Source organism: Gekko japonicus, unplaced genomic scaffold (assembly GCF_001447785.1).
Source record: "Gekko japonicus isolate JY-2015 unplaced genomic scaffold, Gekko_japonicus_V1.1 scaffold315, whole genome shotgun sequence".
NCBI classification, from domain to species: Eukaryota; Metazoa; Chordata; class Lepidosauria; order Squamata; family Gekkonidae; genus Gekko; species Gekko japonicus.
This window is the reverse complement of record NW_015160844.1, coordinates 182,814-209,358: the sequence shown is the minus strand read 5'-3', so window position 1 is coordinate 209,358 and position 26,545 is coordinate 182,814. Positions and strand designations below refer to the sequence as shown.

Here is a 26,545-nt window from a genome sequence, read left to right as displayed (position 1 = left end):
TTCTTACATTTGGTCCTCACAAAAACCCTCTGAGGTAGGTTAGGCTATGAATATGTGACTCTTACACCATCATACTTACACCATCATTCTCCCTTCCTCCATTCTGAGGTAGGCTAGGCTAAGAGTATGTGATGGGCCCAATGTCACCCCCTCAGGCTTCCATGGCAAAGTGGAGATTCGAACCAGGTCTCCCAGATCCTAGTCCGACATTTTAACCACTACACAAGTTTAGCCTCCATTGCAAATAGCATGGCGGGTGTGTGTGTTTCTGGAGATAGCCTGGGCCAGGATATTCCGATTCCTTACATTTTTGGCCCTTGAACTCCCATTATCACCCAAAAGCTGGTGGCCAATTTCTAGTTTTATTTCCTGATAAGTTAAACTTGCCACAAACTGAAAGACATGCACATGCAGATCCTTTTATTATTATAAATGTATGGTAACACCCAGTGAAATTATTTGTTTTGTTATATTTGGTTCAGATCAGGGTCATGGGGGAGGCAGATAGCATCTTTGTCTGAGGCCCCATGGTGGCTCTCAGCAGTCCTGCCCCTGCTCTAAAGGTGTCACAGGACGGAGCTATTTTCAGTGCATTTATTGACCTGTAAAATCATCTTCCTGTTGTTCTTAGCCATTCAGGCGATTCTATGGGCCAGCTCTTTCCACATTTTCCAGTCTTGTACTTAAATTAGCTATTAATTCATCCTAGAAGGTTTGTGTTGGTGTTATAAATCTATGTGTGTCTATGAATAACTGCACTGAGGAAAGTAACAAAATGTAGTAATCATATCAGATATTTTGTGGCAAATGAATATACATGCATTACACATAAACAATATGTGATTAATAATTACTCAGTATCTTAAATGTAGTATAAATACAGATAGTTTAATTACTCCTACCTCTCCCTCACTTGCTTTAGTAAAGCAGCATTTTACCCTTTTGTTAAACACTAGCCATGTGAAAAAGAAGTACACTATAGTACAGTACTGCACTGAAACAGGAACAAAGAGCTCTTTTGTTAACACCTTCTCTGTCCTTGATATGCCCTGTTTTCCCCCTATTCTGCTTTCCCTATTTCAATGGCCAACTTACACACCTCGCTGAAGAATATGTGTCCCATCAGCTGACTAGTAGCCAAGATGTACAACATTTCCACTTTTACAAAAGGGATACACAACTAAAAAACTGTTCTGCTGTTCAAATCCCACTCCCAGATGGAAGATCAGTCCCAACATGAGTAAAGAGTAAAAAGGTATGGAGTGGAAAAGGCTAGGAGCCCTAGAGTCATTCTTATATTATAATCCTATGCATCAATTCATTTTGAATTCTGTCGGGCTAACTCTCCAGTAGCTGCATAAGACAAAGGAGAAAAAGATGGAATACAGAGATGAAAGCCAGGTATGCAGATGTAAGATAGTGGAGAAACCCACAACACAAGGTTCTAGAATCCAAAGGACCCCTAGGTTAAAACAGGCAACTGCTTACAATACTCCTCTAAACTACAAAGCCTAGCCAACATTCCAGCAGTTTACACTGTGCACTTTGTTTACAAATTGTAGTGAACATCCGATACTTTCAAAGATTAAAAACAGACATACTTATTTCTACAGGCTAAGAAAAACAGCATCATCTTGGCATCTTGTACTGGTATCTGATCGAGTGAGTTTTGACTCATGAAAGCTTATATCATGGAAAATTTTATTGTTCCTTAAGGTGCTACTGGACTGGAATTTTGCTCTACTACAGGCTAACACAGCTACCCATCTGAAACTAGCATTATCCTGGAAGTTCTCTTTTCATCATTTGCCAGAGTATCAAAAGATGCTGATCATAAGGCTCTGGCTTCCAACACTCACCACCAGCCACCTTCCTCTATCCTTTCCTCTCACTTCCACTGCCTCCTCCCATCTTTTCCCTTCCACACCCTACTAGTTTCCCCTTATCTGCAACATGAGTTCCCATCTCTTGTGTCAGCCAGCCCACCTCGCTGAAAAAAGAAGAAAAGATTGGATTTATACCCCGCCCTTCACTACCTGAAGGAGTCTCAGACCAGTTTACAATCTCCTTTCCCTTCCCCTCCCCACAACAGACACCTTGTGAGGTAGGTGGGCCTGAGAGAGCGCTCTTGAGAACTGCTCTTGACAGAACAGCTCTGAGAGCCATGACTGACTCAAAGTCACACAAGCAGCTCCATGTGGAGGAATGGGGAATCAAACCTGGTTCTCCCAGATTAGAGTCTGTGCTCCTAACCACTACACGAAACTCGCTCTCGAATGCCACCTCCTGGCTGCTGGGGCAGCTCCCCCTCCCTCCCTGCCACTCTACTTTCCCATCTGCCTGCCCCCACAACTCTGTTCCCCACTCTCCTTCCCCTACCTACCTGCACCAGCTCTAGTTCCTCTGTTTTGAGGGATTTCTCTCCCTAATGTTTTTTCCTGGGTTTCAGATTTTTCTACACACTGGGGTCGTCCCAAGTTGCATTATGTCTTTTTGTTTGACACGGCCCCGATCCATGGATTTAGGTATCCACAGATGGGGTCATGTCGAGAATTACAGACACAGTAGGCTTACCAAATCTCGCCAAATCACGGCGGGGGATCCGCATGTCTTCGCAGAATCCGTGCCGTGGGGACGGCGAGACACATTGCACTGCCGCCCCCAGGACATGACACTACGCGTTGCTCTGGCAACGGGGCTGTTTGGAGCCCCGTTGCCAGAGCAACACGTAGCGTCAAATCCTGGTGACGGCGGGTGCAACACGTCTCGCTGTCCCCACGGCACAGATTCTGCGAAGACATACAATCCCCCTCCGCGACTTGGCAACCCTAAGATACAGTGACAATGGAAAATAATTTTTCTTACCAAGTAGCAATTCACCAGGTGTCTCTCTAGATGGTGCCACACTGATGCATCTTCGATTAACTCTGAAGACATACAATAATGCCATGTTTGGATTTTGTGGATTAACTTTAAAAAGATCATTCTCAAATGCAATCATTTCAAACATTTAGACTCAATGGTACCCTTAAAATGAGTAGAATACTTATTCATTTAGGAAATTTATTTGCCAGCTTTCCAGAGACCTGCTGAAGGGTAGCTTACAACTAATAAAACAAAACCATTAAAATATAATCACTAAAAAAACCCCAAGCCAACGCTATTAACCAAGTTAGGATCTAACAGCAGTATACAATATGCACTGAGTAACCTATAATGATATAGATAAAATAATCCTTGGGCCAGAAGCAGACCATAAAGTGTTTACAAGATAAAATCTCTTTGTTAAAAGCCTGGATTTTTTTAAAAAGGGGCCTAAAACAAAGTAAGGTAGGTGGTCAGGTAAACCTTATGGTAGAGGGCATTCCAAAAGTGGGGAGCCACCACTGAAAAAGCACCATCTTTCATCAGCACTCATCTCACCTCAGAAGGTGGGAGGCCCAGAGAACAGGACTGTGATAAACCAACAAATGATAAACCAACAAATACCTAACTGGAGTTCATTGTTTGGCACTAAACAAGATTTCATACTGGGGTTTAGAGCTGGTTTGCTAATCACAGTTTGTACTAATTGTGGTTTGTGGTGACAACTGAATTCAAACCAGTTTGTTGAGTACTGCTACCCTCAAAGCAGCCCGACTACAGAGAAGATGCCGTCCCTGCTAGGAGAAGGGAGGCAAATAGCAGAGAAAGTGCTTATTCAGAAACTAGAATCCATTACTTGTGTCCAGTAGACTCATTGTTATTTAATAATTTATATTCCACCTTTCTCCGTATAAATCTAAGATTATGCAACAAACTAGGGTTTACTTGCCACAGGCAACTGAACGGGTGATTATTTACAAGCCTGCATTGTGTTAATTCTTCCTTTTATTTGCTTTTTCATAAATCAGAAATTATATTTAAGCTTTTCATAAATTCTTATTTAAACTAACCTTATATGCTCACTGGCTGCTTTATCTTTTACAGTGGAAGAATGAGACGAATGTGTTTTGTCTTCAAATAAATATGCCAGAGGGGGCTTAATAACCTCTATATAGAAAAACAAAACATAATTAATTTGTATAGCTTCTTGGAAGACAGTAAGTAGCATCCTAGGGGATGTGAAAAGTTACCTTCTGGTTTCTGTCTGTCTTTGAGAAGGTACTTATTAGGAATTGTTAAGTAGCACCTCTGCAAACGGCGCCTCTCTCTGTTAGGACCTTCTGTTGGATCCAGTTGCCAAGACGTTGGGTAGGAGGCAGGTTCATACCAGAGCGCTCTGAAAGCGGAAGCATTTTACTGAAGTTTGAACACCTTCTAAAATAGCTTCTTTGTGATTTAAGAGACTAGTACAACATGCAAAATGTCCCTGGGGCCAACAAGTTCCAAAGAGCCTCAGAGGCATAAAGTGGAGTGTTATTCTACACAAATTTAAATACACAATTTCTAATTAACTTTAAGGCTGAGAATGGTAATGATTTTGGATCTTTCCCTTGCTTTCAGTGGTCTGCCTTAACCTGGAAAGAGTCTTCACACAGGGGTCTTCCACACAGCAATGATTCCCTGTAGTTCTCCTGTTGCCACTGCAGATTCAGTGCAGTGGCAATGGTGCTTCCAGAGGATGGGTTTCCCTGTACTTTCCCTGGCCAATTCCTCCACAGCCTTCATGATCATCTCCTCTCCCTGTGCCACAGGGGCCTTTTTCTAGTTTAAGAAGTCACCAATAGCCAGATCACTATAGCATGTTTCAGTCTGTCTATTGGGTTCTCTTTAGCCCAGTTTTTGTTTTTCAAAAAGAAAGCTTCTAGCCCCATTTGTTGCAAAAGTAGATGGGGAAAGTTTTATCGGCAACAAAAAAGGCTTGCTCTATCTTTAACGACAGCTGACAATTCTGAGGACCTAACAGAAAGATTGTTAGAACATTATTACACTATAGCCATCTAGCTATTGCTGATTTTTAAGAAGTAGCTCAGGGAAGGAAATGGCAGCTGTGGTGGAATGTGGCAGGAAAAGTGATGCTGAAGTAAGTGGCACCTTTTGAAGTCAGCACAGCTTCTACACAGATGGCAAGCACACTTCTGCTGTGTACTGGCAGGAAACATCAGATCAAAGGTGGTTTGAGAAAGCACATGGAAACCACAGGAAGACAATGGATAAGCAGCAATGTTGTGTGGAAGCTCAGGAATAATCAACTACCTATGGGAGCCGAAACCAGAACCCGAAATCTACATGGGCTTTTATTCCACATTTTATAATTTTTTTTCCATTTCAAATGCTTTTATTCAGCCTAACTTTTGAAGCAGACAAAGTTCTGTTCAATCAGTATTTACATTTCTCACTTCATGTATTAGATTTCTAGAGGGATTTTAGCAAATACATTAAACATACAAATTAGTAAATTTGTTGTATTTTGTTGTTTTAAGAGAACAGGGTGGGAGAGAGGTAATATTTCTGAAGTCTTTGCAAGAATGCCATATTTTACCTGCCTTCTACATTTTCAAAGTTACATTTGACTTTACAGATAAACAGTGAAGAAGTCCAGAAAGAAGCCCAAACCACCCTTTCCGGATGTTTAGTATACTTTTTTATTAAGACCATCACCAATGAGCGAATGTTGACAATCTTTTTTTCTTTTGAAACTTTAAGAGATAAGAATAGACACAGCAACTTCATGACTTAAAGAGCAGATCATCACAGTGAAACTGCTTACCTATCATGTGTAAGCTGCTGAATAAGCTCTTGCCAATGTCTGCTAGCACTCAGATCTGTTTTATACATTCCTCGGATGTGCTGAATCACCTTCTTTCTTTCTATTCCTTGCGACAGACACACAGCCTGGGTGATATCTCCAGCTATTTTAGAAATGTCCTTTGACTTTGCATCCAGGCGCTGAAAAAGACTGAATGTGGAAACCAATTTAGAAATGAATATCACCAGTCTACATAAAACACCTTTGTAATAAAGGTCTAGACTTCTATGATAACATAGCCATCTATATGGCCAAAATTCAAATGGCTGTGTGCACGCAATAAACTCTTCCCTCTCCCCCACAGGCACTTTATGCCACTCAAAAAAGGTTTCTTCTGAAGGTAAAGGTACCTTTTCCAGTTCAACATGATACACGAACACTGGCGAACATGCCAATGAATTTTAGAGAGCCAGCGTGGTATAGTGGTTAAGAGTGGTGGACTCTAATCTAGAGAATTGGGTTTGATTGCCCATTCCTTCACATGAAGCCTGCTGGGTGACCTTGGGCCAGTCACAGTTCTTTCAGAATTCTCTCAGCCCCACCTACCTCACAAGGTGCCTGCTGTGGGGAGAGGAAGGGAAGGTGATTCTAAGCCACTTTGAGACTCCTTAAGGTAGAGAAAAGTGGGGTATAAAAACCTATTCTCCTTCATATGATTGCATGAAAATGCTTTGTACTTATGCAGGAGTCTTTGTGTGGGATTGGTCTTTTAAGTCCAACCATTATTCACTTCTATAAAACTAATTAGAGCTTTGAAGCAAAGAAAATGGACACTTTTGACATACCAGCATTTAAACTACCTCCTTCATATCTTGGAATGTAAGATAAAGAATAATGAAAATAGTTTTTGTTGTACTCTGCATTGTCTTTTGTGATCCTTGCAAACCCTAATGGACTAAATGTTCTATTGCTCTGATCTAGCAGGGCTCTTCCAGTGTTTTCTTTTAGTAGACTGACAACAAACCATGTCTTTATGCAATTATGCAATTAACTTATGTAACTCACTGCCACAGAATGCAATGACTGTTGGCAACAGCAGCTTTAAAAGGGGATTAGATAAATCCATGGAGGACAAGTCCATGGCTATAGTTAAATGGGACCTCCATGCTTGAGGGTGGCCACTGGTGGGCTACAGAAATGCCATTCCCCACTTGTAGGCCTTCTTGGGGCATCTGGTTGGCTACCATAGAAAATGAGAATGGTAGACCAAAATGGCACATTGGTCTGGTCCAGGAGGGCTGCTCTTAATGTGATGGGGGCTGTGGCACAGTGGTACAGCATCTGCTTGGCACGCAGAAGGTCCCAGGTCCAGTCCTCAGCATCTCCAGTTAAAGGATCAAGTAGTAGGTGATATGAAAGACCTCAGTATGAGACCCTGTAGAGCCACTGCTGGTCTCAGTAGATAATACTTACCTTGATGGACCAATGGTCTGACTGAGTATAAGGCAGCTTCATGTGTACTTTATGTGTACATGCATACTAGGTAAAGGTAAAGGTTCCCTTGCTCGAAAACCAGTCGAATCCGACTCTAGGGTTGCGGTGCTCATCTCCGCTTCAAAGCCGAAGAGCCAGCGCTGTCCGAAGACGTTTCCGTGGTCATGTGGCCGGCATGACTCAACACCAAGGCGCACGGAACGCTGTTACCTTCCCACCGAAGTGGTACCTATTTATCGACTTGCAATTTCTTGCTTTCGAACTTCTAGGTTGGCAGGAGCTGGAACTAGAGACGGGAGCTCACTCAGTCATGCGGCACACTTGGGTCTCGAACTGCTGACTACCGACCTTCCACAGCCTGCAGTTCAGCGTCTTAACCACTTGAGCCACCGCATACTAGTTTAACTCTAAAAAAATGCAATGAGCAGGACTTGGCCTTTCCAAAAATATACTAACATCATTAAAATGGCATCTCCTCCCCATCTCTCCTCCAAAATATGAAATAATTAAATGTATGACTTATCAAGCATTTTTTTCCTACTCCTGGTTAGTGGAAGGAAGTAGAGGGGGGAACAGTGTGGGGGGGAAAAGAGAGGCGTCACATATGCGTTTCATCACGACACGTTATGGAGGAGTAGAAAGGGAACTAGACTCAGGACTGCTGCTTCTCTGCAGACCCATTTTTGGCAATGTCTAGTTTTACCCTAAATAAAAATAGTGAAGAACTTACTGTGACGGACTGCACATTGCAGCTTTCATAGTGCTGCTAAATCAGAGAGCCGGGAGGTAAAGAGTTAACTTCCCCCCCAATGGAGAGCTTGAGTGACAGGCTGCTCCTCTTCTCTGATTGGCCAGTGCCAGCTGAGGAAACAATATGACAAGCTGTGTGCTGAGGGAGGAGTTAGTTCAGTTTGAGTTCAGTTTTGGAGCTGTTCTGTCAGGAAGAACCAGCCTGTTTAAAGAATGAATTCTGTACCATCTACAACTTTTATTTCAGCAATCCCAGTTCCTGCCAGTTAAATACACTTGTTCTTTTGTTTTACTTTTAAAACCGTCTCCAGTGCCATTTCGAAAGGGAATTAAGAAGAGGGCTCCTGCCTTTCCAAAGAAAGTTTCTTGGGCTGTGCAAAAAGCCAAATTTTGTAAACAGGGTGGGACAGAAAGTCTGTTAAAAAACCCACATCCATTTACATGCTACCAGGGGCTGCTCCGTCAAAGCAGAGAACCAGAAGAATTTTGGTGGGAAAATCTGCCTCACAGTAAAGAACAAGCAGGGGTTCCTCATACATACGTTTGTCGGTTATTAGCCATGGTCTTCTCCCAAGCAGCTTTGTTCACCTCTTCTTCTGCCTCGTGTTTTTTTTGGTCCTGGCAAAAGTCAGTTTTTAAACAGATTCAAAAATGTTTTTCACATGTCCTTCTACATCTTTATAACTTCTATATTGCTTGAAAGTTTCGAATACCTATATAACTTTCCATTTTGATTGACATTCTAAGCAACCAACTTTTCTCCAAGGACCCTTCTTCCATTGGAGGGAAAGCCACTGAAGTTGAAGGAAGCCTTCAAAACTTGCTCAGTGGAGTGGTAGGACAAGGTAAGATCTAGCCCACTACAAACATCTCCAAAAACTTGCATGGTACATGAGCAGCAGTTTATAATGACGATAACTTATTCAAATGATTGGTCTCTCAGTTTGACCCTTAATAAAGTAAATGTATGGCCCATAATTTTGTGAAATATCAACTACACAGTAGTAATATTTTAGTGATAGCAACAGAGGATCAGTAAAGAAAGTGATTGTGTGAATTCACGCACCTCTTTCATAGTTATTATGATATCCGGCTTTGGTGGTATATTGATGGGAACACATTTGTAACCACAAAGTTTTAATGTATTCATAAATACTTGCACTGATAAATGATCTTCTTCAGTTAGTTCATCCTTGTGATTATATACTAATTCAAATAAGCAGAGTGATAACTTTGACCCATGCTGAAAAAATAAATGGAAAGTTACTATATTAGGAGTATAAGTCACACATATTTAGTATATTTTTATCCTGCATTTCATCCCAGAACCTGAGTGCCCTCCTTCAGTTTATCCACACATCCCTGTAGGGTAGATTAGGCTGAGACTCACCCAAGGTGGTGACCTTCATGGAAAGCAGGGATTTGACCCTGGGTCTTCTTGGTCCTAGTCCAATTACTACTTTATTTCAAACCAACATTTATAGAACTAATTTATAGTCCTACAAGATAAAGACTCCGCCCTACCCCACCTTCTGCAGTAGGTATAAATTACCTGCCTACCATTTTTCTTCTCACCTTGACACAGAGAGTACTCCATCTTTCTGTGTTATACCTCTGAGGATGCCAGGCACACCTACTGGCGAAACATCAGATTCTACAATGCCAAGACCACGGCCACACAACCCGGAAAATCTACAGCAACTAATGTCTATATTAGTTTCCCTTAATGTTTTTCCAAGAGAAGATTTAGGAGTATCATAACAATTTAGCATTTAATGTACTAGAACCGGATATGGAACAACTGATTGGTTCAGCATAAGAAAAGGAGTACGACAAGGATGTATATTGTCACCTTGCTTATTTAATATATATGCTGAGTACATCATGCGAAATGCTGGCCTGGATGAATCACAAGCGGGAGTTAAGATTGCTGGGGAAAAGATCAACAACCTCAGATATGCAGATGATACCACTCTAATGGCTAAAAGTGAAGAGGACCTAAAGAGCCTCTTGCTCAGGGTAAAAGAGGAGAGCGCAAAAGTGGGCTTGAAGCTCAACATCAAAAAAACTAAGATCATGGCATCCGGCCCCATCACTCCTTGGCAAATAGAAGGGGAAGTCGTGGAAGTAGTGACAGATTTCACGTTCCTGGGATCCCAGATCACCGCAGACTGTGACTGCAGCCATGAAATTAAAAGACGCCTGCTCCTTGGGAGGAAAGCGATGGCGAACCTAAACAGCATGATAAAAAGTAGAGACATCACCCTGCCAACAAAAGTCCGCATGGTCAAAGCAATGGTATTCCCAGTAGTCATGTATGGCTGCGAGAGTTGGACTATAAGGAAGGCCGAGCGCCGAAGAATAGATTCTTTTGAACTATGGTGCTGGAGAAGACTCTTGAGAGTCCCTTGGACTGCAAAAAGATCAAATCAGTCAATCCTAAAAGAAATCAACCCTGACTGTTCCCTGGAAGGCCAGATAATGAAACTGAAGCTCAAATACTTTGGCCACCAAATGAGAAGGGAGCACTCCCTGGAGAAGACCCTGATGCTGGGAAAGATTGAAGGTCAAAGAAGACGGGGACGGCAAAGGATGAGATGGTTAGACAGTGTCATCGATGCAACGAACATGAAATTGAGCCAACTTCAGAGGACGGCGGAAGACAGGAGGGCCTGGCGGGAGATGATCCATGGGGTCGCGAAGAGTCGGACTCGACTGTGTGACTGAACAACAAATGTTTTTCCAAGAGAAGATTTAGGAGTATCATAACAATTTAGCATTTAATGTACTATTATGTTTACTTGCAAAGTTGGACTCAGGCAGTCTCGCAGTATTTCCTGGTGATTTATTGCAGGTAATATTTCCAAGGTTTGCTTCCTTTCTTGGAAAGAGCGTCCCGGAGACAAAGCATGCACCAACAGTCTTCCAAGCTGCACTCGAAATGTATCCTTGCAGGATAAAAGAATTCTTTTCCACTGTGGAGTTGGGGGGGTTGGTCTGTTTGTACCCTAAAAACCAAGACAAAAATTAAATTATCTTATTGAATGCTTTTTCTTAATAGAAATTTGATTTCTCAGTTGAGACCTGGGCACATGGAATACCACCGTAACACAGCCCCCTTAATTAAAAACTTATTTCCACAGTTTCCTTTTATGAATATGTTAAGGGAAAGAAGACAAAAAACACTGATGATGAGGCCACAATTTGGAGTCATTAAAATATTTAAAGGGCTTTAAGTAATTATAATAGAGTGACAACACTTTTAAATAATTGTATTTTCTAATATTGTACAAGATGGCTTGTTACTATCCTACTACAGTTAGGATGTTCTTATGGAACTGTATGGAAATTCTTGTACATCCTTTTTCATAAAACAGATGATAGTTTTGCTTTGTATGTCAAACATGGACTGAGAATTTAAAAAACAAGAAAATGAGCACAGGAAAGACTTGACTCAGAAGTCTTTGTATGATTCTTTTTTAATTACTGAAGGTTAAAAGGTACAAAATATGGTTACTTACAACAGATAACCCAATTCCTTCAATCATTATTTTAAACATTTCTTGCAGGAAAGGATTTTTATTTTTTGGTTGTTCCTGCTGGTACACTTCTTCTGTCTGTTCTATCTGTGGAACTGGAATTCTATCCTGGACAGGAGCCTCTGACATATCCAACATATCAAAGCAATCTTCAGTAAACTCTGTAATTTTTTGGAAAACATTAATAGGTCAGTGTCAGATCAAACTATTCTACACCAGTATCATGTTCATTCTTAAAGAAGCTCATGTCAAACAGTTTTATGCTACAGTAAATTACACACACATACCTTGAAATGAATGCTTTAAAGGTTTGATGACAACATGCAATATCTATGTTCTGACATATCATTACACAAAGCTCTAATACATTTCTTGGATCAAAGAGAAACAGTTAAAAGACATTCTGAAGCCTATACAGAATGCCACAGTAGAAACGTGGAGATTTTTAAAATAGGTTCCAGGAAAACACAGTGACGATCTTGGAGCCAAAGTAGATGCTATATTAAACACAGAGCTACAGCTGAAAACTGCAGCCACATATCTATGCAAGCTAACAAGCAACACATAGGATGACTCTGAATGTATTGTTTAGCAAATTCATTGCAACACATAGTTCCTCCTGCTGTTCATTTAACAGACATACTAGTTATCCAGGCCACTTCTTCACTGTTATTTTTGTCATTTGTTTGTCCCTATTGCTTTGGGGGGCCCTTTTCCACATGTGTTTTGCTTCCTCTGGGACCACTAGAGAGAGCAAAACACATTGCCGGGGGGGGACGGGGACGACCCCTGAAGCAATAGGGACAAATGAGTGACAAAAATGACAGTGCAGAAGTGGCCCCAGTTACATATTGCTACCATAGTACTATTTTGATTCCTTTCCTAGAATATATTGCAGCATTGACAGCTGTTCTAGGGTTTATTTATTTATCAGATTTATACCCCGCCCTCCCTGCAAAGCAGGCTCAGGGCAGCTTCCATACAAACATAAATACAGTTAAAATCATACAATCATTTAAAACACAACAGATAAAATACAAACACAAGGGGCTAGCAACAGTTAAAACCTAACTTAGATGGCTCATTTTCAAGATGAATTACCACTTCCCAGATATTCTCAGATATTCTTCTGCTCAGAATTTCTTATGGCATCGGCTCGATGTGAAACCCACAAGCCAGGGCTCTATGACAGCAGCGGCCCCTAATTAAATGCCTGGTGGAAGAGCTCTGTCTTGCAGGCCCTGCGGAACTGTGAAAGGTCCTGCAGGGCCCTGATCTCCTCCGGGAGCTCATTCCACCAGGTAGGGGCTGCCACTGAAAAGGCCCCGGGCCCTGGTAGTAGCTAGCCTGGCCTCCTTCAGGCCAGGGAGGGTCAACTGATTTTGAGACCCAGACTGTAGTGCTCTCTGGGTTATGTACGGGGAAAGGTATGTTCGGCCCTGGCCATATAGGGCTTTAAAGGTAAGAACCAGCACCTTGAAGCTGATTTGGTATGCTATTGGCAGCCAGTGCAGTGTCCTCAGCACAGGCTGGATGTGCTCCCACCTGGGGAGGCCCATCAACAGCCTGGCCGCGACATTCTGTACTAGCTACAGCTTTCGAATCCAGGACAAGGGCATCCCCATGTAGAGAGTGTTACAGTAGTCTAGTCTCGAGGTGACTATCGCATGGATCACTGTAGCCAGGTCGCTGCGGTCGAGAAAGGGAACCAACTGCCTAATCAGCCTAAGGTGGTAAAAGGCCGACTTAGCAGTGGTTGCTACCTGGGCCTCCATTGTAAGGGAGGGATCCAGGAGCACTCCCAAACTCCTAACCTCCAGCGCTGGCACCAATGATGCCCCCCCGAAGGTCAGGAGTGGGATCCCCATCACCGAACCGCCCCAGCTCAGGCACAAGACCTCTGTCTTCACTGGATTCAACTTCAGCCAACTCAGTCTAAGCCAACCAACCATGGCTTGCAGATCCTGGTCCAGATCTTCCGGTCTGGAGTCTGATTGGCCGCCCAAAAACAGATAGAGCTGGGAGTCATCAGTGTACTGGTGACATCCCAGCCCATGCCTCTGGGCAAGGGGGCGCATATAGATGTTAAATAACATCAGGGACAGCACTGCCCCTTGAGGAACACCACACTCAAGCGGGTGCCTCCTGGACTGCTGTTCCCCTAGTGCTGTTATTATCAACTACAGGGAGCCGGTGTTTTTGTGCACCCTATCTCCATGGAGGTCAGGCGCGCAGGGAAATGCCGGCTCCCTGCAGTTAAAGGGGCTGCTTTAACTGCAAGGAGCCGGCGCCCCTGTCGGGCAGGCCGGGGGGACGACGTCCCCAACATGACATCATCACATCAGGGATGCCCCGTCCACTACAGGAATGCCCCCAAAGTCACCCGCTGGGAGTGAAGATAGGACTTGGCAACCCTAAGCTGTTCAGTCACAGAGGAATTCCTTAACATTGTCTGCTGAAGTTGTGACCAGTTCTCCATCACCTTTACAAGATCATACAATTATTCAGGTCTTTCCACAATCTAAAAAATGAACATTAATGCTCCTCATATGAACTGTAAAAGCCATAAACGAAAATTGTTTCTCCAGATTCATAGGACCAAGTTAGGCCATCAGGACTATGAAAAATTTATGAAAGTCGATTAACATTTGCTGTCAAACAGGATGAGCTTTAAGAAAATGTCTGAAGGAATATGACTACCTTGATACAAGAACCTGTTGGCTGCCAGAACAGTAAGTCTCTGTAATCTCTGCATAAACTCTGCTTCAGTGGCACGAATAGGGTTCTCTTGACTCATTCTCCTTTGCATCATTAAACTAAGTTCATCACTTGCAAGCATACGCATCCTCATTAGCAGTGAGTCCGACCGTGCAAGGGAAAATTTTCTACCTGCTTCAAAAACAAAATTAAAATAAATTATAATACTGGACAAAAGTCTTGTGTTTGTGTTTTATGTTTCAATTTTAGTAATAATTTTCTCATAGTCACTACACTAGTGGTGAGCAGGAGGGGGAAAACTTTAGATTTATTCTCTTTTGAAGGAAACAGAATATAAGAAAGATCTGTTAATATGAACTACTGTTAAAATCAGGCAGGTTAGCTGTCAAAAAGAGATACAACTAATCTCACTGTTGACATTTCATCAAAACCATTTTGATGAAACACACTGTTCCAAACCTAATCCTGCAAAAACATTTCATGAGAAATGTTTTCTCAGAATGAACTGGTAGGCACAGCTACCATTACTGCACCTGTTTCTGTAGGGAATGAACAGAAAGTAGATCCAAGAGGGGACTGGAGGGGCGACTCCAAATTTAACAGACTGAAGGAAGCAAGCATCTGAAGATGATCGTAGGAATGGAAATGTTGTCTTGGTAGATGAGGAATAATGGAGTCTTTCATTGCAACTGAACCTTTATTTTAAACAATTAACAGAAAACATCAGTTGTAGGTCATGACTAGTCTAAATATTTACATAGCATCTTATTGCATTTCTGTCTTTATATCCTATGATTAATGGCTGTTTCAACCTTTGTGGTTTTTTGCAAATGCAAATTAAACCATGGTGAGCTGAGACGTTCTGTACATAATTCCAGTTCTTGTTCGATGTTCACCTCCCAAATTTCTTTGTGTGATAATACCTCAATAAAAATTACTAATAATGCAACATCCCTCATGAAGTCCAGTCAACCATGCCTCATTCTAGGCACTATCCTGCTAGTCTTCCTATATATGACAGGCTGCACAATTCTCTTTGCATGTGTTCAACACTCTGTTAGGGACAAGGGGAATAAAACTCTGCAAGATCCATGGTCAGATCTATTAGGAAAACAACACATGGGAAACTTGCCTCTCTCGACCCCCTTATTCAGCAATAAAGTAGGGACTGACAACTGGCATCCCTAGAAGCAAATACAGTTGACCAAAAGACTGCTCATTAGTTATCAAGCACATCTCTTTCTCCATACCACGCCACCCCTTCCTCGCATTACCAGACAGGGTATTTCTGAAAATCGTAGGAGATCAAAAGTGGCCAGCATTTAAGTGACGACAAAAGGTGAGTCAGCAGGTAGGAAGAGGCAACAAAAGCTGCATTGAAGGCACTCAAAAAGAAAGCAAAAAAGTTGGGAGATTTCCAAGGGGCTGTGTTGAAATAAGGGGTCACTGAGGATTTAGTGTTACCTCCTCAACACAGGCCATTATTGACAGCTAATGTAAGTCATTAGCACAAGTTAATGTGCTAACGGACAGGAGCTGGAGAGCCTCTGGAGTTCCTTGAGCAGTTTAACAAGCACGTGAACACACATGACCACATAAAACTGCCTTATACTGAATCAGGCCTGTGGTCCAACAAAGTCAGTATTGTCTGTTCAGACTGGCAGCGGCTCTCCAAGGTCTCAGGCAGAGGTCTTTCCCATCACCTACTGCCTGGTCCTTTTAATTGGAGATACTGAGGATTGAACCTGGAACCTTTTGCATGTCAAACAAAAGCTCTACCACTGAGCCACAGTCATCTACTGGATCATATACCTGGACTTCCAAAAGGCTTTTGACAAGGTAACTCACTAAAGACTCCTGAGTAAGCTTAGAAACCATCAGATAAGAGGACGGGTGCTATTTAATTTGTTCGTAAATGATTTGGAATTGGGGTTGAGCAGTGTAGTAGCTATGTTTGCTGATAATACCAAATTATTCAGGATGGTGAAAAATAAAGTGGATTATGATGAGCTACAGGAGCCTCTCTCTAAATTGGGTGAGTGTGCACCCATGTGGCAAATGAAATTCAAGGGTAAGTGTAAGGCAATGCATACTGGAACAGTCCTAATGGAGTCTGAAGTCACTGAGACTAAGACTGAAAGAGACTTTGGGGTTGTTGTGGAAAGTTCAATTAAAGTGTTGACCCAGCATGCAGCAATGGTGAAAAAGACAAACTCCATGCTAGGAATTATTAGGAAATGGATTAAAAATAAAACATCCAATATTATAATGCCCTCGTATAAAGCGACATTTGGAATACTGTGTGCAGTTCCAGTCACCATATTTAAAAAGGGACACTGTACAAGTGGAAAAAGTATAATGGACTGGAAAAGTACAAAATTACAAAATATCAAGATGATTAAGGGCCTGGTGCAGCTTTCTTATGAGGAAAAGCTGAAGAGTCTGGGACTTTTCAGTCTAGAGCAAAGAAAGCTAAGGGAGACACATGATAGAGGTTTATAAAACCATGCATATGGTGGAGAAAGTGGATGTAATACCAGAACTTGGGAGAACACAATGGAATTTGTTGGGAAATAGGTTCAGAACTGCCCACTTTAAAATGTTTTAAATTGGTTTTATTGTATTGATTTACTATTGTTATTTATTATCTGACTGAATTATTTTAAGATTGTATTGAATTTATTGACGTGAGCTGCCCCGAGCCCACTTGCGGGAAGGGTGGGATAGAAATAACAGGAAATGCTTTACTCAGTTAGTAATTAAATTACGGACTTCACTGCCAGGGAAAGTAGGGCTGACCACAAGCATAGGTAGATTCATGGAGGAGAGGTCCACCAATGGTTACTAGCTACGGTGACTGAAAGGGGCCTTTATATCCAAAAGCACCAAACCTCTGAATACCAATGCTGGGAGACAGTAGCAGGAGAGCGCCTTGGCCTCTATGCCCTGTTTGCCCTCCAAGGTAACTGATTGGCCATTGTGTGAGGCAGGACTGTGAACTAGATGGACCACTGGTCTGATCCAGCTGGCTTTTCAAATGTTCTAAAACTCACAGTAATCCAAAGAAAATGGGAAGTATATGAGTTTGTAAAGGTAAAGGTTCCCTTGCTTGAAAGCCAGTCAAATCCGACTCTAGGGTTGCGGTGCTCATCTCCGTTTCAAAGCCGAAGAGCTTTGAAATATGAGTTTGAGCACTGCTTAAAAGGGAGAGAGAAAAATATGCTGTTGTGTTCAAGCTAAGAGTTTTGTTTCAGTGGAATTAGAAATTATTAAACAAACATATTGATAGAACTTACCCTCTTCTTGTATGATTGCTTCTATTTTTATTGATATTACAGCTTGCATATACTTCACACACATGGTTGAATCCTACATGACTTACCCGCAATGCTTTTACGTTTTTGAAATATAGCCTGGTGATGTGAAACAGGTGAATGGAATGAACTGCTCAGATCCTCTGTATCTTGATTTGCTGTAGTTTTTATGAACTCGACAGCAGCTTGAAGAACTCTGAACTGCAAAGCAACTGCCATATCTGAAAACAACACGGGTCAACTGAGCAAATTAGCATTTTTTTCAGAGTATCTCATAGAGGTAGAAATTCAAAATAAAACTGAAGTTGCTTTTTGTTGCAACTACACCAGTGAGAACCAGAAGGCATGTTCGGGCAGACTTCATGGCCTTTGAGGAAGCACTGTCCTGCCCACATTCTCTGGATTAAAGACAGCTGAAAGGCTACAGTTCATGCCCCTAAACCTTACCATGTAGTGCGACAGTAGAGAACAAATCTTCTCATCAAACAGGCACCAACCCACCAACAAAAAAATTAAATAGTTTCTATATACATAGGGCAACTAATTAGTATATGGAACTTAAACAAGAACACAATTTTATTTGAATATAAAACTGTGGAACTACTATGTATGTAAAATGTAGCCAGTACGGTACAGCGGCTGGAACAGAGACCTAGGTTCAAATCCTTCCTCTGTCATGAAGTTCACTGAGTGATCTTCAACCAGTCACCCTCCTTTAGTCTAACTTACCTCAATGGATTGTTGTAAGGATAAAACTGGGAGGGGGAGGGATAAACCATGCATACCACTCTGAACTCCTTAGAGGGAGGGTGTGGTTTTAAAAAGCAATAAACAAAAATAGAACACATCCATGCCATTACATTTAGTTAATCCCTACACAAAAAACAAGCTGGGGGGGGGGGGAATCTCTCAGACTCATATAGTAAGAATGGCAAGCAGGGGCTTACTTTGGGTTCGTTCGTTTTTGCTGTTCTGAAGATATCCAAGTAACACCATGAGATCTTCAATAATTCGAAAATATTGGGAACCAGAAGAGCTGCAGGCATGGATTGTCACCGCTACAATCAGTTGTTGTATATCACACACAAGTAGCCTGTAGTCACTTGAGAGGATGCTGCACAGGAAGTTATTTTAACTCTGTTAATCAGATTCCATCGTAAAAAAAAGAAAGAGAACCTGCATATCTACTACCTTCCTTTCTATCCTTCAGCTTAGATGTCTATATTGATCAACTGTAGACTTTCTGGAAACAGTCTAGAGAAAAAGGTTATGTTCTGTGCAGTGGCTAGCATGCCATAGCTACTAAACACATTTTATGCTAATATTCACAATTATAAAAAAGGAACGGACAGCATGCTCTTTCTCACTGAACAACTACCACCGCCTGTATCAGAAGGGCCTGTCAAGCTGGAGGTAACCAATGTACCTTGGAACTGGGAATTTAAACCCGCAATGTAGGTACTGAAACATTTTGTGTATTATATCTACATAAAGGGTTAAAATTTGCCTAGAATATATAAAATACTATAATTATGTTTAGTGTTTTTAAAATGAGAAGTCTGTTCTCCCACTCTGAATTAATCCAACTGATTCAAAGACTTGGGAACAAGGTACCTTCCAACAAGACTGCAATACCTCAGATTTCACATAAGGCTCTGAAATATTCCTGTCAGGTGGTCATTCCTTCCTAGGGAAGCCTACTTGGAACATACAAATCTGTTTTATACCAAGTCAGACCACTGGTCTATCATGCTCAGTATGGTCTGCTCTGATGAGCAGCAGCACTCCCGTGTCCCTCCTACTACTTAATCATTTTTAACAGGAAATGCTGGGAACTGAATCTGGGACTTCCTGCATGCAGAGGAAGGGCGATTTCTCACTAGAGCTGCCTCGCAGCACAGCACTGTTTGCCCCAACACAAATATGTCAATTTCACACCCGAGGCTGCGGAGCTGCATTTTGACTCGGGGCTTCGCCCGATTTCCTCCGCAGCTTCGTGATCCTGGTTTTTGAGGATCATGAAACTGCGGAGAAAATCGGGCGAAGCCCCGAGTCAAATGCAGCTCCGCAGCCTCGGGTGTGAAATTGACATGTTTGTGTTGGGGCAAACGGCGCTGTGCTGCGAGGCAGCTCTAGTGAAAAATCGCTCGAAGTGTTCTACCACCGAGCCCCAGCCCCTTATGTCCACTTCCAACATGAGTATCTGAAATTTAGAATAATATTAATCTAGAATTTCAATCTGTTGTAACTCTAAAATGGTAGCACTCTACTCACCTGGTCTCTAATCCATTAAGGGCTGCCAAAGTATTACACAGAGCATATAGCAAGCCATTATCTAGCAGCATATCTGCCACTTTAGAACAGGAATTTATGATTTGCAGCACCAAGCAGAAGGAATTATGTAGCAGGATGCTGTCATAGAGGGAATTCTCTAGAAGCCCCAGAACAGGAATCACACACCACTTTTGAAAGAGTCCAGCATTTTTCACATCTTCTGGTTCAAAGCTGAAAATAAAGAAAAATAAAAACAGGAATCTGCAATGGATTTTTCAATATATCCCATTATAAAAATTAGTGCTTGCCTTATTGACATTTCTATATTAGTGGAAGTAGTATTGTCAGCAAGATGGGATTTAGATTTACAAGTGCCTGTGTAGTAATGCTGATTCAATTGTACAATGTATGCAGATAAATCAAACTTCTGGCACAGTGTAACGTCTTAATTTCAGACACTGTGCTAGCCTAAGTACTTAATTTCCTAGCTCTTCAAGTCTTACAATTTAGCCATAAGTGGCAGTAAATACAGTTTAGCATTTATAATATAGGCAATAGAAAATCATATTACTCCACTGAGTAGAAATCCTGTTCCTATAAGCTGTGATAAGACCATATACAGCGGGTATCCTCATGAACATGAAAGCTGATAAAATTCTACTACAAATAAAATATACTGGCCATAAAAAGAGGATTTTGTTATATGGCACCAATGACTACTGAAACGACCACAATTAAACCAGAGACCGGGGGGGGGGGGGGAGGCTTTGTTGTTTTCTTTTAACCCCTAATTCCAGTGGCCCATTGACACCCCCTAGACTGTATCTGGCCTCTGCCCCTAACGTTTTTGACCCCTCCACTTCTCTGCATCAAAACTGAAACAGAAGGAATTATGTAACAGGATGCTGTCTTAGAAGGAATTCCCTAGTTCATAATTCAAGAGGCCACGGGCAAATTCTCTTTTCCCAATCAGGGGAGGGGGCAAGCGGTGCCTGATACATAAAAAGCACTGCTTCCTCAGCAAATTCATCCAAAAACCACTGACCAGGTCAAAAGCAGCAAGAAAGAGCTACGCTCCCATTTTTACTTGGTGCTTCCCAATGGGAAAGGAAAACATAATTACATCATCATCATTTTGGAATCACTCTTATAAATGAGAAGAAGATTGGATTTATACTCCACCCTTCACTTAGAGTCATTTACAATCCCCTTTCCCTTCCCCTCCCCACAACAGACACACAGTGAGGTAGGTAGGGCTGAGAGCCCTAAGAGAACTGCTCGTGAGAGAACAGCGCTGACAGAACTATGGCTTACTCAAGGTCATCCAGCAGCTGCAAGTGGAGGAGTGGGGAATGAAACCTGGTTCTCCCAGATTAGAGTCCACGCACTTAACCACTACACTGAACTGGCTCTGTACACCAAACTGGATCTTAAAACACCAAATTAAAGAATATAAGAAGAGCCCTGCTGGATCAGACCTATGGTCCTTCTAATACAGCATCCTGTCTCATACAGTGGCCAACCAGTTCCTCTGGAGGGTCAACAACAGGGCATAGAGGCCAAGATCTTCCCCTGATGTTGCCACCTGGCTCTGGGATTCAGAGGTTTAGTGCCTCTGAATGTGGAGGTTCCCTTCAGTCCTATTATTTTGGAAAAGATGCCCTATACATTCCTAAACACACAGTATAATTCATATTCAAGAGGGCTGCTTCGGCTTCTGCTTTCTGCCATTCATCCTTTCCAAGTAGCTGTAAGTATTTCCCAGGGGAGGGATTCAATAAGATTAAAACTTGAGATCACACAAACAAAGCACAGGGGGATTGGGGCACTGGGTTTGCCATCAAGTCACAGGTGATCTAAGGTGGTTCTGTGGGGTTTTCAAGGCAAGAGATGTTCAGAGGTAGTTTGCCTTTGCCCACCTCTGCATAACAACTCTGGGTATCTTGGGTAGTCTCCCATCCAAATACTAATCAGGGCCGACTCTGCTTAGCTTCCTGTCAAGCTCAGGTCTCGCTTGCCATGTATTTCCATATGGATTCACATGTATTTCTACAGTTCTTCTGTAACCTTGTTCTTTTCCATTCCCGTTTATCTTCTTCGCTGGGAACTGGGGGGCGGGGAGCAGGAGTGACCGTGTATGACTGTCCGCTTTGCTTGGCTAGTGCTACCTCGTGACAGTTCTCATGCAGGGGCCTCCCGATTATGCTGTAAACATCTTGGGATGCATATGTTCTCACCGTTCAGTGTGACCTTGTAGTTTGCAGAGCTTCTATTATTTTTTAATACATTTTTAATTTGTATTGGTGTCTTACATTTCATATTTATTCGTAATCCTTTTCATCAAGTTTACATAACCAAACATCATGTACATCAATTTCCCCCTTTATCATTCCCTCCCCCCCTTTCACGAGCAACCAGAAGAAGAACCATGAAGACACCCTATGGAGATTTTTCAATACATCGTTATTGGCCCCCCCTTCTCTTACCCATCTTATATACCCAAACCATTTCTTCCTTATCTCCGCCTTATCTTCCCATGTCTTATCCTGTTTTATTATCAATAAAATAGCTGATTGAATCCATTATAAGTACCAGTTCCATCTTTCCAAAGTCCACATCTTTCCATCCATATATATGCTATTGCCGCATGAATCGCTAGAATCATAGCTTTAAGTAAATCCTTTTTGGATTTATCTACTTTATTATTTCCCAGAATTCCCATAAATAACACTTTCTCATTCAGCTCAATCTTAACGTTACATAAATTATCAACCTTTTCCACAATCAGTTGCCAAAATTCCCTTACCTTAGAGCATTCCCATCAAAGATGTGCATAATGTTCCCTTATCCTTTTACAATGCCAACACTATGATTTCATTCCCTTAATCATATATGATAATCGAGCAGGTGTCCTATACCATTTCAAGATTAATTTCATTTCCAATCCTTTAAATTTTTCCAACTTTATTTCCAGTATTCCCTTCATTAGTCTATTTACCTCCCGTGCTGATAGGTTCACCTCCTTCTCCCATTTAGATTGTATTGTCCTAATAATAAAATTCTTATCTTTGTTCAATAGACTATACACTTTCCTTCCAATACCCTTCTTATTGCCATCTTTAGAACTATAGAGATTTTCAAAGAGGTTATCCTCCTTATTTACTGCTTCAGAAAATGTCTCAGAACGCTATATAATCGCATGATCCTTAACCAGTATTGTCCTGTCACTTTCTCTAATACTTCTTGTATTGGCATCAATATTCCTTGAAAGTTATTTTTATTTATTTATTTTTTATTTATTTATATCCCACCCTCCCCGAAGGCTCAGGGCGGCTAACAAAGAGGCACAAGTGCCAAAGTTATCTTTCAACCTAAAGAACCTTTTCTCTTTAACTCCTTCCAGAAAGTTCTCAAAATGCAAGCGGTGCCCATTTTGAAGGCACTGGTATCCAAACAGCTTGTTTCCTTTCCCAAATCCTTAATATTGTCTGTCTTGGGCCTATCTTATTTTCAATTTCATTTTTTATCTTCTGTGTAAATATTCCAAATCTCCCTACTCCTCCATTTATAATATCCTCCCATCTCACCCATTTCTCTAGACTTTTACCATCTATTTCCATCATCATTCTTATTTGAAAAGCTTCATAATACCTTTCAAATTGTGGCATGCCCCAACCTAACTCCTCCTTTGGGGAGTATATCACTTTCCTTGCTACTCTGGCTTTCTTCTTCCCAAACACCCAGTTTTCAATTTCCTGATCCCACGTTACCAACTGTTTTCTAGATATCCATTCTTGGAGTACCTGAAACAAATATATCTTCTTAGGTACTATAAACATTTTAACTGCCCTTATCTTCCCCAATATACTCAGATATTTTTTATTCCATTGGTTTAATTTTTTTTGTATCTTTCTCCATGCTATTTTATAATTTATCCCCCTTAAATTTTTAATATTTTTGTTATCATTACACCCAAGTATTTCAACCTCTTAATTCCTAATTTCATACCTGTTATTTTTGCTACTTCTTTTTGTTCTTTTAAGTCTATCATGGTAAACATTATTTCTGACTTTTTAATATTTATGCATAAGCCTGAAGATATTTTAAAGTCCTGTAATATTATCATAAGTTCCCTCATTGCTTCCAGGGGATTCTCTAACACAAATAATATATCATCTGCAAATAAGTTTAGTTTAATTTCCTCCTTCCCTATCCTAGGTTCCCTTTAAGCTGCGCCAAGCTGCGCTGGTGCACTGATTTCCCCTGGCCAGGGCAGCAATTTTTACCACAGCGCAGGGGCTAGAGGTTCCCTTCCCAATGGCCATGCAGCATGGATCCATTTGCTCAGGCAGCACAGAAATACAGCAGTATGCTTTTTGTTTCCTAATCTGGTCTGGCCCCGCCTCCACTCAGCTGCGGTTTGCTTGCCCTGTGAAAGGGGTCGCTGCTACCCTGCCTGGCAGACCTCTGCCTCGTGCTCCTGGAGATACCCTGGCCCAGAAGGAGGACTGCTCTGTTGCCCAGCTTCTGCCTTGCCTGAGGTGAGCTGCCTGGTTGTTTGTTTTGTCTTCAAGTGGGGAGCCGGGCTCAGCAGCCTGCTAGAGGAGATCTGGTGGCTTCTGGTGCCTTTAAGCCTGGGAGGTTAAGTAATACAAATATGTTTCATATAAATAGAAATAAGTTTAATATAAATATATGGCTTGTAATACAAATGATAATAGTTTATATGTTGTTTTTATACTTTAATAAAAAAAAATTAATGTCGGCCCGCTCACAGTTTTAACGCTAGGACCACTTTTGGCTCACAGGGTAAAAATTCTGCTCACGAGACTGCACACCTTAGAGGGAACATTGTCCCTATCCTATATCTTTGTATCCTAGTATTATTTCTAATTCTGTCTGCCAATGGCTCCATTGCTATTACAAAAAGCATTGGGGATAAGAGGCATCCCTGTTTAATTCCTCTTTGAATCAATACTTCACTAGTATGTCCATCATTAATTTTAATCATGGCTTTCCCTTCTCTATATATTCCTTTTAGTGCATTTAGAAAAGGTCCTTCAAAACCAAGTTTTTTAACACTTGAAATAAAAATGCATGATTTAATGTATCAAAAGCCTTATAAACATCTAATTCCAAAAGGGCTATCCTCCTCTTATTGTTATTACCATGGTACAAAGCATTAATCACATTTCTTATGGGATGACCAATAGATCTCCCTTTCACAAAACCATATTGATCCTCTCCCACTAACCTTGGGAGCAGGTTCTCCAGTCTATTTGCTAACACCTTCCCAAAGATTTTATAATCTTGGTTTGCCAAACTTATAGGTCTATATGAACTAGGCTCCATTGGATCGCTTTGTTATTTTAAAATTGTCATAATTTCAGTCCTCCTCCAAGTATCTGGGACTTTCCCTCCCCTCAATGTCTTATTAAACATTCTCTGTATTTCCAGAACTATTATATCTCCTACCATTTTATAAAATTCCGCCGTGAATCAATCCAGACCTGGTGACTTCCCATTTTTTAAATTCTTTATACCATTCAAAATTTCTTGTTGTGTAATATCTTTATTTAAGATTATCAAATCCTCTTTCCTGATTTTGTTATCTATAACTTCATCAAACTGCTTACTTTCTCCCCCTGTAAATAAGTTTTGATAGAATTTTGTAAAAACTTCTTAGGTTCTCCTTATAAACCTTATTTCCTGTTTCATTTTCATACACGTTATTTTTTGCCTTTCTCTCCTTCTCTTCAAATAGTTTGCCAACCATTTATATTACTACTTTGATAATCATTTTTCACTAGTATCTCCTTTTTCCACATAGAAAGTGAATCCAATTCCTGCAGTTCCTTTTTCAGATTATTCAATTAATCCTGAATTTGCTTTTCATATTTCTTTTGCAAACTTCTCTGTAGTTCTAATATTTCCTTTAACTTTTGTTCTCTTTTAATCCCCATTTTCTTCCTAACATAAATTGCTTTAGTAATACATATTCCTCTAATGACCGTGTTTGCTGCATCCCGAATTATATCTTCCTCTGCTGATAGCTTATTTTCTTTAAAATAATCTTCCACCCCTCTTAATAGATCTTCCCTATCCTTCTGTTGTAAAAATATTTGGGGTTAAATGTCCACCTTTTAATCTTCTGCTCCTCCTCCAGCCTGATCTCTATATTAATCGGTGCATGATCAGAGATCCAGATCGCCCCTGTTTCCACCCTGGTAACTTCCATATCATTAGTTTCTTTTATTAGAATATATGATCAATACAAGAGAACTTTTTATGCCTTTTAAAAAAACCGTGTTTTTTTTCTCTTCCTGCAATAGGTTGTATACCTCTTTAAGTTTCCATTTATAGCATTTTGACTTCTTATTATTAAAAATATCATTATTAAATCACCTGCTATTAATAATCAGTGGCTCAATACATTACATGACAGCATAAAGTTTGATATTCATTATAGTCAGCAGTCTATTAATTTTTTAGACACTATAGTATATGTGAATCAGAGCAGACTATTGGTTAAGCCATACCATAAAACAACTGATAGAAATTCTTTGTTGTATTTTACATCCTTCCATCCGCATAAACTACGACATAATCTACCATACGGACAGTTTATACGGGCCAAAAGAAATTCATCCATGCCACAAGATTTTGCTGCTGAAGCAGATCTATTAGAGAAGCAATTTAAGCAGAGAGGTTATCCATTTAAGACAATAAGACAGGCGAGAGTCCGGGCAGAACATGTGGCGAGGGAGGGACTTCTAAAATACAGA

The 26,545-nt window shown here is 41.1% G+C and overlaps 1 protein-coding gene across 1 annotated transcript in view; it reads right to left on the bottom strand.

The window, feature by feature from the left end:
* The window catches only part of LYST (lysosomal trafficking regulator), a 143,177-nt gene that overhangs the window by 45,875 nt on the left and 70,757 nt on the right, over positions 1 to 26,545 (bottom strand). Inside the window, exons 24-35 of the mRNA XM_015419814.1 lie at positions 19,761 to 19,991; positions 18,434 to 18,600; positions 17,555 to 17,707; positions 14,155 to 14,346; positions 11,437 to 11,615; positions 10,717 to 10,923; positions 8,982 to 9,158; positions 8,457 to 8,533; positions 5,693 to 5,881; positions 4,116 to 4,261; positions 3,936 to 4,032; positions 2,866 to 2,927 (exon numbers count right to left, since the gene is read on the bottom strand). Coding sequence (XP_015275300.1) covers positions 2,866 to 2,927; positions 3,936 to 4,032; positions 4,116 to 4,261; positions 5,693 to 5,881; positions 8,457 to 8,533; positions 8,982 to 9,158; positions 10,717 to 10,923; positions 11,437 to 11,615; positions 14,155 to 14,346; positions 17,555 to 17,707; positions 18,434 to 18,600; positions 19,761 to 19,991 — 1,877 coding nt within the window. The remainder of the gene's footprint in view (positions 1 to 2,865; positions 2,928 to 3,935; positions 4,033 to 4,115; positions 4,262 to 5,692; positions 5,882 to 8,456; positions 8,534 to 8,981; positions 9,159 to 10,716; positions 10,924 to 11,436; positions 11,616 to 14,154; positions 14,347 to 17,554; positions 17,708 to 18,433; positions 18,601 to 19,760; positions 19,992 to 26,545) is intronic.